The sequence below is a fragment of the Bos grunniens genome, chromosome 19, assembly GCF_055505025.1.
Source record: "Bos grunniens cultivar Pamir isolate PY7600 chromosome 19, Bosgru_T2T1.0, whole genome shotgun sequence".
NCBI lineage: Eukaryota > Metazoa > Chordata > Mammalia > Artiodactyla > Bovidae > Bos > Bos grunniens.
In genome coordinates, this window is record NC_141183.1 from 27,699,428 (window position 1) to 27,712,921 (window position 13,494).

The following is a 13,494-nucleotide window of genomic DNA, read 5'->3' on the forward strand; positions in this document are numbered from 1 at the left end:
AATGATACTAAAATGAGACTAATTTCTTGCAGTAATGAAACCATTACAGTTTTGAAGGGAATACATTCTCTTCTTCCTGATTTGGAGGAAGGAATAGGTTTTTTCAAATTATACTTTCCCCACTTTTGCTTTTATGTTTTCCCAAGTTCCACAAACCATGGACTATTCCTTTATGGAATACTCCTTCACTGTCTTTTTTCCCCATCCTTCTTCATGCTTCTAGTCCCTGATGCTACAAAGGTAACAGTTCACAGAACATGTAAACTATGTAAAAGGTCTGGCTTCAAAAAGAGAAAACTTAAATAGAACATCAACATTTCTTCAGCAAAACATCTGAACGCACTTTATCTGGTCAGAGACGGGGGAACAGCAATGTGCTTAGGGGAGATGGGAAAAGGAAAGAAGTAAGATATCCCAATTAGACTTGAACAATACCTTGAGCCTTTATATCCACTGAGATCTTTGTCCATATCCAACTCAGGAGTGGATTCAATGATTGCCTGAACTTCTGACTTCTCTTCATTTTCAGCAGAACCTTAGAAAAGGACAAGATATCAAAAATAATGCATATAACACATACAGCCCGATATGAAAATTGTTTCTATGGTTGTAAATACATCATTTGATCATAAAAATTTTTAGAGAGCTGAGAAGCACAAGGTTAGACAGACAATAGGTCATATATTCAATTAACAGTCAATACGGAAACTAAAAAAAAAAACAACTAAAGTTTTCATTTGTGTTACTTTGGACACAATGCACTGTACACCAGGCCAGAACTCAGTATTTTCACTTTATTTAAGGGGTGAAATACAGAGCTTAAGGACAGAGACTATGACCTATGGCAGGGAACAGATAAAGAATGTCCTCCTGCCTTTCAGGCTCTCCAAACCCCAGCCACTCTCTACCCACGCCATTTTTACTCTCCAAAACTTAACTTAATCATCACATTTTTTAAGCTTATTTACAATTGAGTACAATTTTATGAATCTACAGCAGCAACACCCCCAGAGATGTACCTTCTCACATTTGCATCATTTGGATTTACTGAACACTTTGCCACTATAGAAAAAACTAAGGTTACTTACCCGTTGCTATGTTTCTAGTTTCCTGGACTACGTGTACTTCGATATGCTTGCTTATCTCTGACTTATCGGGTGTATCTGCAACCTCCACAACCCCTCCGTTCTCATGTAAGGGAGTATCGCTAGGTGTTGCTGCCACATCTGAAGCAGCTGTCGACGCTGGAGTGGTGGCTTTAGATCCTCCCTGGCTAACATCGGAAAGTTCATCCTACGAATATAATTAGGGAAAACATTTTGATGAGTAATTTATTTAAATGGCCTTTTAAATAGGTTAAGAAACTTGAGAGAAAATTCTGTTAAAAACTAGTAAGTCACTTATTACCAAAGGTAATCAACAAATAATCTCTGTAGCTTGTTTTCAAGTAGCTGGATAATAGTTAAGTAATAATATTTTTCCAGACATACGTTGAGATTCTTCTAAATAGAAAAAGTACAGATAAAAGAGGGCTGGCAGTATTATCAATAAAAGTACACACTACTGTGGTCATCAGAGGTTATAACGGCAGTTCTAATTGCACAATCATTTGATAATGAAGATTTGTCTCAAACACCTGAAGACGTACTGTGTGGTGGTGGTTACTGTTCAGTAGCTCAGTCATGTCCAGCTCTTTGTGACCCCATGGACTGCCGCACTCCAGTCTTCCCTGTCCTTCACCATCTCCCAGAGTTTGCTCAAATTCATGTCCATTAACTTGGTGACGCTATCTAACCATCTCATCCTCTGTCGCCCTCTTCTCCTCCTGCCCTCAATCTTACCCAGCATCAGGGTCTTATCCAGTGAGTCAGCTCTTAGAATGAGGAGGCTAAAGTATTGAAGCTCCAGCTTTAGCATCAGTCCTTCCAATGAATATTCAGGGCTCATTTCCTTCAGATTGCCTGGTTTGATCTCCTTGCAGTCCAAGGGACTCTGAAGAGTCTTCTCTAGCACCACAACTGGAAAGCATCAATTCATATTCATGTTCAGCCTTCTTTATGGTCCAACTTTAAGGTCACATCCGTACATGACTACTAGAAAAACCATAGCTTTGACTATTCAGACCTTTGTTGACAAAGTGATGTCTCTGCTATTCAATACGCTGTCTAGGCTTGTAGAGCAACTGTCTTTTAACTTTATGGCTGCAGTCACTGTCCACACTGATTCTGAAGCCCAAGAAAATAACATCTGTGACTATTTCCACTTCTTCCCCTTCTATTTGCCATAAAGTGATGGGACCAGATGCCATGATCTTAGATTTTTGAATGTTGAGTTTAATCCAGCTTTTTCACTCTCCTCTTTCATCCTCATCAAGAGGCTCTTTAGTTCCTCTTCACTTTCTGTCATTAGAGTGGTATCATCTGCATATCTGAGGTTGTTTATATTTCTTGATTCTAGCTTCTGTTTCCTCCTGCCCAGCATTTCACATGATGTACTCTGCATGTAAGTAAATAAGCAGAATGACAATATTTGAACAGTCAATTGTTGCCAATTTTGAACCAGTCAGTTGTTCCATATCTGGTTCTAACTGTTTCTTCTTGACCCATATAGTGGTTTCTCAGGAGGCAGGTAATATAGTCTGGTACTCCTATCAGTAGAAGAATTTTCCACAGCTGTGATCCACACAGTCAAAAGCTTTAGCATAGTCAGTGAAGCAGAAGCAGATGTTTTTCTGGAACTCCCTTGCTTTCTCCATGATTCAACAAATATTAGCAATTTGATCTCTGGTACTTCTCCCTCTTGGAAATACAGTTTGTACATTTGGAAGTTCTTGGTTCAAGTACCACTGAAGCCTAGCTTTAAAGATTTTGAGCATAACTTTGCTAGTATGTGAAATGAGCCCAATTGTGTGGTAGTTATGCAGATAACACCACCCTAATGGCAGGAAAGAAAGAGCAATTAAAGAGCCTCTTGATGAAGGTGAAAAACCAGAGTGAAAAAGCTGGCTTAAAACCCAACCCAACATTCAAAAAACTAAGCTCATGGCATCCAATCCCATCACTTCATGACAAATAGATGAGGAAAAAAATGGAAACAGTGACAGACTTTATTTTCTTGGGCTCAAAAAATCACTGAGGGACGGAGACTGCAGCCATGAAGTTAAAAGATGCTTGCTCCTTGGAAGAAAAGTTATGACAAACCTAATCAGCATATTAAAACACAGTCATCACTTTGCCAACAAAGGTCTGTATGGTCAAAGCTACGGTTTTTCCAGCAGTCATGTATGGATGTGAAAGTTGAACCATAAAGAAGGGTGATGCCAAAGAACTGACGCTTTCAAACTGCGGTGCTGGAGAAGATTCTTGGGAGTCCCTTGGACTGCAAGGAAATCAAACCAGTCAATCCTAAAGGAAATCAACACTGAATATTCAGTGGAAGGAAAGATGCAGAAGCTGAAGTGCCAATATTTTGGCCATGTGATGCAAAGAACTGACTCACTGGAAAAGATCCTGATGCTGGGAAAGATTGAGGGCAGGAAGAGAAAGGGGCATCAGAGTATGAGATGGCTGGATGCCATCATTGACTGCACAGACATGAGTATGAGCAAACTCCTAGAGATAGGGGAGGACAAGGAAGCGTGGCATGCTGCAGTCCATGAGGTCCCAAAGCGTCAGACGTGACTGAGGACTGAACAATAAACAAATGGAATGAAAAGTCTCTGCCACAGTGTTTGACTGAGGGCACAATATTTTTTTCTCCTATAGAAGAAATTATGAAATTTTATCACTAACAATGCATCCAACTAAAGATAGAAGAAAGACAATCTTAAATGTTAGCCTGTTGTTAAATATAAAATGTATCACTGATCAACAGTAAGTCCTTAAGACTCCAGGTACAAAATAAGGAAAAATTTTTACTAGGACCTAAATGGAAGCTTGGAGAAGGCAATGGCACCCGACTCTGGTACTCTTGCCTGGAAAATCCCATGGACGGAGAAGCCTGGTAGGCTGCAGTCCGTGGGGTGGCTAAGAGTCAGACACGACTGAGCAGCTTCACTTTGACTTTTCACTTTCATGCACTGGAGAAGGAAATGGCAACCCATTCCAGTATTCTTGCCTAGAGAATCCCAGGGATGGGGGAGCCTGATGGGCTGTCGTCTGTGGGGTCGCACAGAGTTGAACACGACTGAAGCGACTTAGCAGCAGCAGAAGCAGCAAATGGAAGCTGGAAGCATTGATATGAATTATTTAATGTGAAGGTGTAGGGGAGTTGCATGCTATTATTTTATATTCAATCTGTGACATCAAGAGACCTCTAATTCCTATTTTATGTTGCTCTATGTCAGGTTGTACTGTTTCAGCTACCAATTTTAACTACAAATCCTGCTTTATTTATCTGAAGACCACCAGCCTAACAATTTGAATCACCTGACGCCATTAAGACATCCTCTTCAATGACACGTGTAGGTGACGCAAGTGGAGACTCCCTGGGCGGTCAAGTCTCTAACAAATGTACTTGTTTTGTAACGCCACTCAAAGTCTTTCAATCTTTAAGAAACTCTATTACAGGCTTTCAAGTCACTAAACAATGCCCACAAAATGAAGGAATCGGACTTGGGGTTCCAGTGCTGTAACTACAAGTGCTGTGCAAGATAACAAGTCCTGGTGAGATGCGAAGAAATTAGGACCCCTGTGTACTGCTGGTGGGGTGATATGATGGTGCAACTGCTATGGAAAACAGTATAACATTTCCTTATAAAATTAAAAATAGAAACACCATATGATCCAGCACTACCCCTTCTGCTTATAAAACCAAAAGATTTGGAGACAGGGATTCAAAGAGAGATTTACACACTCACATTCACAGCAGAACTATTCATAGTAATCAACAAGTGGAAGCGACCCAAATGTCCAACAAGGGATGAAATGTATAAACAAAATATGGTGTATAAATATATATATATATGTATGTATATATATGTATACACACAATGGAATATTATTCAGCTTTAAAATGGGAGGAAATCCTGTGATTTCCTTGACACAGTATGGATCAACCTTGAGGATATTATGCTAAGTGAAATAAGCTACTCACAAAAAAACAAATACAACATGATTTCACTTACATGAGGTATCTAAAGTGGTCACATTCATAGAAACACTAAGTAGAGTGGTAGTTGACAGTGCTGAGGGGAGGGACCGAAAGAGGAGTTTAATGAGTATACGGCTTCAGATGTGCAAGATAAAAAAGCTGTAGCAATCTGTTTCACAATAATATGAATATTCTTAACACTACTTAAGTGTATAGTTAAAATGGTTACAATAGTAAACTTTTTTTTTTTTAATCACACATACAAAAAAAAGAGAATGAGGGGAAAAAGAGAACAGGTGCCATTAATTTTAGCTTCACTTGAGATACCATGGTGAAAACAATCTGGTCTTTGTGCTATTTTTCTACTGGTTTTAGATATCAGGCTAGAAGTCTATACACCTTTACAAAATACTTTCTACTGTTCCATTCATCAATGTCTCACATACCCAGTACTGTATAGAATATACACGTCACATATTATTTGCCATTGCCCCATTGCTAGTTATATTCAGAGAGACTATAAAGTAAGTTCACAACTATAAAAATAAAATAGTCAATTAAGGACAATTTAGAAATGTTCTAATATAGTGTTTTCTTAAGTAGCTTGCCTGATTTCCTCTGAAATAAGCTAAAAAAGAGGGCAAGTAACTCTGCTATATAAACCTGTCTTTAGTGTCAAAGATTTTAAGCCTAATCTAAGCAAAAGACAAACAGATCACAAAATTCTGCGTATACATGTATTTTCTAGAGAGCTTCATAACTTTAATCTGATTCCTAGAGGAATCCGTGACCCAAAGAAACACTAAGAACCACTAAGATGAAATAAGTCTAGCTCTATGTTATACTATAGGTTCAAAAAAATTTAGCTTATTAAAACAGAGGCATAGATGACCTACTTCTGAAGATATTTCTGAAAATGGTACTGGTTCCACTGTTATGAACCAGGTGATGGCCTTACCCTGGTTAACCCTGATCTAGTGGGTAGGATACAGTCTTATTTTGTCTTTATATCCCCAGTGCCTAGCATATCAAGCCTGACATGAAGTAGGCTCTCAAATGATGTTTGCTGAATGGTGCCCCGACAGGCACTAAACAAATCTGTTTAACTAGAGAGGCAGCCCATGGTGAAATGACTTACTAGGCTGTCTCCAGGATACTTTCAAGTTGTGTACGTTCTGCCCCGAGGATGGAATTTGTGCAAACATAGAAGTCTTCTTACCCAGAGCTGTATAAAGAGAAATAAGCTGAACTTCCATAGGATTTACTTATTCTATTCTCTCCTTTATAGATTACAGTAAAGCCCTAGCAACCGCTGTAGAAGAAATAATTTTCTTTCATTTCAGTGGGCTTCCCTGGTGGCTTAGCTGGTAAAAAAAAATCCGCCTGCAATGTGGGAGACCTGGGTTTGATCCCTGGGTTGGGAAGATCCCCTGGAAAAGGGAAAGGCTACCCAGTCCAGTATTCTGACCTGAAGAATTCCATAGACTGTGTAGTCCACGGGGTCACAAAGAATCAGACATGACTGAGAGACTTTCACTCACTCAGTGAATAACATCAGTAGTCTTTCAAACTGAGCATTTGATATCTAGAGAGCGGCAGTTGAGGAAGTAACCAAAAGTTAATCACTTTCATCTACTTTTTGCAAAATGTTTTGAAAGCCCATTCTCACCTCCTGTTCTATAGCCTTCAGAGGTTCAGGGCTAGTTCTGACCTGGGAATAGGGAAATATTATAAAAGAGAAAAAAATTCATATATTTACTAGGTGTCAGCATATGTCTAAGTATCTTTGGCTTGTGCTACCTCTCAGGATAACAAGGTCCATCTCTATTTTCTACTTTGTTCAAACCAGGGTTTGGGGGTTTTGTTTTGACTTAAAATCACCTCCTTTAAGTCTCTATTTTAAGCCATATCATGACTCAAAAGCCACCACTTGGGTCCTATCTTACCCTATACGTTGTCAATAAGCAGTTTATCACTTAACCGTTTTTTCTATTCATAAAGGCTTCCCTGGTGCCTCAGTGGTAAAGAATCCGCCTGCCAATGCAGGAGAGACTGATCGGGAAGATCCCACATGCCACAGAACAACTAAGCCCAAGCCACAACTATTGAACCTGTGCTCTAGGGTCCATGCTCTGCAACAAAAGAAGCCATCACAACGAGAAGCCCACACAACATAACTAGCCCCTGCTTGCTGCAACTAAAGAAAAGCCCAAACAGCAACAAAGACCCAAATGAACTGAAGCAAAAGTCACTCAGTTGTGTTGGACTTTTGTGACCCCATGGACTACACAGTCCATGGAATTCTTCTGGCCATAATAGTAGAGTGGGAATAAGTTTCCTTCTCCACGGGATCTTCCCAACTCAGGGATAGAACCCAGGTCTCCTGCACTGCAGGCGGATTCTTTACCATCTGAGCCACCAGGGAAGCCCAAGAATACTGGAGTGGGTAGCCTATCCCTTCTCCAGCGGATCGTCCCAACCCAGGAATCGAACCAGGGTCTCCTGCACTTCAGGTGGATTCTTTACCAGCTGAGCTACCAGGGAATCCCCTCAAAAGAGAAATCTTCCTGAAATGTATCCTAATCATCTTGAGTAATTAACATAGTAAATATTCCAATTTAGCATACTTGGCGGAGAAGGCAATGGCACCCCACTCCAGTACTCTTGCCTGGAAAATCCCATGGATGGAGGAGCCAGGCAGGCTGCAGTCCATGGGGTCGTGAAGAGTTGGACATGACTGAATGACTTCACTTTCACTTTCATGCATTGGAGAAGGAAATGGCAACCCATTCCAGTGTTCTTGCCTAGAGAATCCCAGGGACGGCAGAGCCTGGTGGGCTGCCATCTATGGGGTTGCACAGAGTCGGACACGACTGAAGCAACTTAGCAGCAGCAGCGGCAGCAGCAGCATACTTGGAAATGCTAAACACACTCTTTTTCCCCCTGCCTCACCCCCTATCATTTCTGAAACTGATAGAGAACACTAATAATTAAAGGGTGACCAAGATTCAAATCCTTTCTCAAAAAACATTTATTTACTTATATTCTCTACTTGTACATTTGCCCTCTTTGAGACAACAGTGTTTCTCTTAAACAGAAAACAACTTCAAGTTTTAAATATTCTTAGTCTGGAAATCCATCAGTCTTTTTGAAAGTCTAAAATATAGCTGTGCTGCACTCTCTTAGTTCCGACCCAAAAAAGTACAGATGAACAAGAAAAGAGTCATTTTTTTCTAAATGAAACATAACTGACTTACAACATTATATTAGTTTCATGTGTATAATACAGTGGTTTGGTATTTTTAGACATTAGAAAATGACCACCAAGTCTAAGTAACAACTGTTGCCATACAAAGTTATTGCAATATTATTGACTGTATTCCCCATGCTGTACATTATATCTCTTTGAATTCTTTATTCTATGAATGTAGCTTTGTACCTCCCTCACCTATTTCACTCATCTCCTCACACCCTACTCCCTTCCGGAAACTTCAATTTGTCCTCTGTACCTATGAGTCCGCTTCTGTTTTATGTTTGTTCATTTTGCTTTGTGTTTTTAGGTTCCACATATGAGAGAAATCACATGGTATTTGTCTTTCACTGACTGATTTTTTTCACTTGGCGTATACCCTCTAGGTCCAACCATGTTATCAAAACTGGCAAGATTTTTTTATAAGGTTGGATGATATTCCATTTAATATACCACCGCATGATTCACTTTGTACAAACCAGACTGCATCTCCTTTAATATCTGTTTACATGAGCTTTGATTTTGGATTCTCATCTTTAACTCTTCTCAACTAACATTTCATCAAAAGCTAGGTAAATAACTCTAAATAAAAACGAAAAGATTGTGAATATGTACTTCAAAATGGAAAACAAAAAGCTGCAGGAAATACTTAAAAGAGCATAAACTCATTTATCTTACAAAGACATATATGAGTATGTATTATCTATGTGCAATATAGACTTCCCTGATAGAATCCACCTGCCATGCAGGAGACCCCAGTTCGATTCCTGGGTTGGGAAGATCCCCTGGAGAAGGGATAGGCTCCTCACGCCGATATTCTTGGGCTTCCCTGTGGCTCAGCTGGTAAAGAATCTGATCGCAATGTGGGAGACCTGGGTTCAATCCCTGGGTTGGCAATGTGGGACACCTGGGTTTGATCCCTGGGTTGGGAAGATCCCCTGGAGAAGGGAAAGGCTACCCACTCCAGTATAATCCATGGGGTCACAAAGAGTCGGACATGACTGAGCAACTTTTACTTTCACTTTTCATGTGCAGATGTGAAGAAAGGAGCATGAAGAATATACCAACTGAGGATACACCAATAACTGAGGGGAAGGAATGGAATTTACATTTTTTACTCTAGATTCAATATATTTGATTGTGAAACCTTATTAATATAACCTTTTAAAAGAATTATTAAGCCCGCTTTATAAAATATGTGATCTCAGATCAACTTTACATTTCTAGCATCTGGCATTGTTTGTGACCCAGTAGGTATCAAAGTTTTTTAATGTAAAAAGCAAAGTAATTTTTCTTCAACAGAAAATACTTAAAGCTATTTTCCTAAGAGTTTGTTTAAACATTAAATATCAATAGTAATAAATATGCATGTGCCAATTACTACAAAAGAAGTCACATTAGAAATATAAGGTTTAAATACCATAATTTTTAACAGTGTTATTTTTAACCAACCAAGTTTTACCAGTTTCCATTCTCAACATACACAAGCAAGCATCTGGGTCAACACACAACATAATAAATATGCCAAAAAGAGGGGGGGAGAAAATCTTATTTATTAACATTAACACCCAGTAAAAAAGAACTAATCTACTGCATCTTTTCTACGCAAGAGTTTAAAAGGGCCTTCCCTTTTAAGTATGAATCTTATAATGTTGTCAGTTATACCTCAATAAAAATGAATGAATGAATGAATGGGAAAGTACCAAAATATTAAGAAGAGTAAATCTTAACTCAGTTTTCCCTTTAAACCCCCATTGTCAGCTGTGGATAATTCCTGAAGTTATCAAATAAGGATATACCTGAGTGGGAAAGTTGGTAAATAACAACTGAAGTTAAGGACTTTCCTGGTGGTGCAGTAGTTAAGAATCTGCCTGCCACTGCCGGGGCCATGGGTTTGATCCCTACTCTGGGACGATTCCACATGCCATGGGGGAACTAAGTCCATGTACCACAACTACTGAGCCCACACTCTAGAGCCCGTGTTGCAACTATGGAGCCTCCATGCTCTACAGCCACTGATCCGCCACTAGAGAAGCCACGGCAACGAGAAGCCTGTGCGCTACCACGCTCGCCACAGCTACAGAAAGCCGGGGCAGCAACAAAGACCGGTGCAGCTAAAGTAATACATTTGTATTATTATTTAATATTATTCAATTATTGCTGGATGTATTTTGAGATTTATAAATAAGTCTCAATTATTAAATAAGTCTTAATTTGAGAATTATTAAATAACAATTATTTAATATTAATATTAAATAATATTCCTTATGCTCTGTCCCAAGGAAACCAAAAAAAATTACAACATATAATCCATTTTTTTTTGCATCCCAGCATATATTTTGAAAACTTTTACACTGATACCAAAGACAGGCAAAGACACTACAAGAAAATTACAAATATCCTTTACAACTACTGACATAGAAGTACTGAACAAAACACAAGCAAACCAAAGCAGTACATTAAAAGGTTTATACACTATGATCAAATGGGATTTATTCCTGCAATTTTAGAATGGGTCAACAGACAAAAATTAATCCATGTGATATGTCACCTTAATAGAATGAAGGAAAAAACCCCCAAATCATCTCAATTGATGCAATAACAGAATGACAAAATTCCACATCTTTTCACAATAAAAACACTTAGTGAACGAGAAACAGAAAGAAACTCACTATGATGAAAGCCATATACGAAAACCATGGCTAAAAACATACTCAGTGGTAAAAGACTAAGTTTCCCCTTAGAATTAGGGACAATGTCCACTTTTGCCACTTCAGTAAATATTATATTAGAGGTTGTAGGCAGAGCAAACAGACAGGCGTTCAAATTAGAAAAGAAGTAAAATTATCTCTATTCACTGACAACACGATCTTATATCGAGAAAACCCTAAAGATTACACACACAAAGTTAAAGCTAATAAATGAATTCAGCAAAGTTCCAAGATACAAAATCAACACACAAAAATCAGTTGTAACAAACAATCCAAGAATTAAGAAATTTATTTTTAATTTTAATTCTTATAATTAAGAAAACAACTCCATTTACAATAGCATAAAAAGAATAAAATACTTAGGAATAAATGTAACCTCTAATCAAAGTCTCAATGGTGATGAAGCTTTGAAACAAGAGAGGCGGTGGTTACACAACATTGCGAATGCACTAAACGCCACCTGACTGTATACTTTAAAATGGTTCATCATGTTTTGTCCAGGCAATACCCAGCTTGCTTGCTTTCTCTTTCCTCCCAATATTTTACTTTTAGAATTTTTCAGTGAACACCCACATACTCATCACCTCGTTTGTACCCATTAGCATTTTACTATTCTACTCTTTACTATTCTTTATCACATAACTACCCATCTTTCTACCAGTCCAAGATGCATTTCAAAGACATTGTCATCACCAATACACTTCAGCCCTAAACATTTCAGCACACGTGTCATCAACTAGAGCTCAGTATCTGTTTTACATATTTTTGAGTTAAACTTACATAAAATGCACAAATTGTATTTTGCTGAGTGTTGACAAACGCATCCATCTGTCTAACCCAACCCCCTATCAAGATACAGTACATTACCATCATCCTAGATATTTCCCTCAGGCCCTTTCTTAGTCAATCCCACTCACATCCCACCAGAGACAACTACTGTTCTAATTTTGTCCCAACCATACATTCATTTTCCATTATATAAAACTTCATATAGTTGGTACCACAGAGCATGTATTCTTTTATCTAAGACTTCCATCATTCAGCATGATGTCTTTGAGAACTGCTTCTCTTTTAGACCTCCAATTTTGTAATTCAGAGCTAGGAGGATGCTCCCAGATCAATTAAAAAAAAAAAAAAGCAGAAATTGAGCAATTCACAAGACATATAAAGTGAAAGGGAGAAAAAAAGTAAACTGAAGTGTGATTCATACAGTACTTGTAGGGAAAATAATAGATGTAAGTTTTCATATGCTTAAAATAACTCAGGAAGGACACAAGAAACTGGTTACAGAAGTTGCCTTGAGGGAGGGGAAAGACACTAAAGGAGAGATTTTTTTGGTAAAAAACTGAAGCATAATACACGTACAAGTAAGTTCACATACCACAAGTGTACAGCTCAATTTTCACAAAGAGAATACATCTGAGTAAGCTGCACTTAGAACAGGAGTCAGAATCTTGTCAGCACCCTAAAAGCAAAAAAGATAACCCTCCATCACAATTCTTCTGGGGGGCTCTGCTGGGTCTTCAGTGCGGTGCGGGCTGTCTCCAGTTGCGGCGTGTGGGGCCACTCTCTAGGTGCCGTGTGGACCTCTCGCTGCAGTGGCCTCCCTGGTTGTGGGGCACAGGCTTCAGGGCACACAGGCTTCAGTAGTGGCAGCTCCCGGGCTCTAGAGCACAAGCCCAGTGGTTGTGGGCTTAGTTGCTCCAAAGCATGTGGGATCTTCCCGGCCCAGGGATCGAACCTGTGTGTCTTGCATTGGAAGGCAGATCCTTTACCACTGAGCCACCAGGAAGCCCGCTTCTGTTGTTTATACTCTGGTTTTTGGCCATGAGGCATGTGGGATCTTCTGACATTTTAACTGTGGCTTGGTGTGGGTCTCTTTGGGACATCTTGTTTGGGACTCACTGCTTTCTGGACTTGGCTGTCTGGTTTCTTTGCCAGATTAAGAGACTTATTAAATAAGTTTTAATAAGCAATAATTTAATAACTTATTAAATAAGCCTCAATTATTAATAAGTCTTAATTTGAGTATTACTATTAATAATCTCAAGCAAAACATAAAATATTATAATAATCCATTTTTCTTAAAACTCTATTTTTATTTTACTCTACTGTAAATACTAATATAAAAATCCAAAGGAAATAATGTATAATATAAACCAATGGAAAAACCCAACATAAGGATCAAAGGAAGAAAGGGCCTAGAAGCAATCACATTCCAATCCATAAGCACATTTAGTGCCTAGATCTTGGTTCCTAAATATTTTCTCCAATAAACAGAACTAGGGTTTCTTTGAGAAGCAGTCAATTGCACAGCAGGTACAGGGAAAATACAAGAGCCTGGAGCATCTGGTGGTGTCAGGAAGGACGGACTCAGAAGAGTATGGGCATAAAGGGTATTAGGATGACTCCTGAAAGAGCTCCTGATGTCCTACGCTGAAA

At 38.9% G+C, this 13,494-nt stretch overlaps 1 protein-coding gene across 12 annotated transcripts in view; it reads right to left on the reverse strand.

Annotated features, from left to right (window-relative positions):
* Positions 1 to 13,494, reverse strand: part of SPAG9 (sperm associated antigen 9) — a 150,402-nt gene that overhangs the window by 55,393 nt on the left and 81,515 nt on the right. For all 12 annotated transcript variants that reach the window (XM_086358232.1, XM_086358223.1, XM_086358222.1 and 9 more), the window contains 2 exons: positions 1,089 to 1,293; positions 436 to 535 (listed from right to left, as the gene is read on the reverse strand). In XM_086358232.1, coding sequence (XP_086214358.1) covers positions 436 to 523 — 88 coding nt within the window. In that variant the 5' untranslated portion in view covers positions 524 to 535; positions 1,089 to 1,293. The remainder of the gene's footprint in view (positions 1 to 435; positions 536 to 1,088; positions 1,294 to 13,494) is intronic.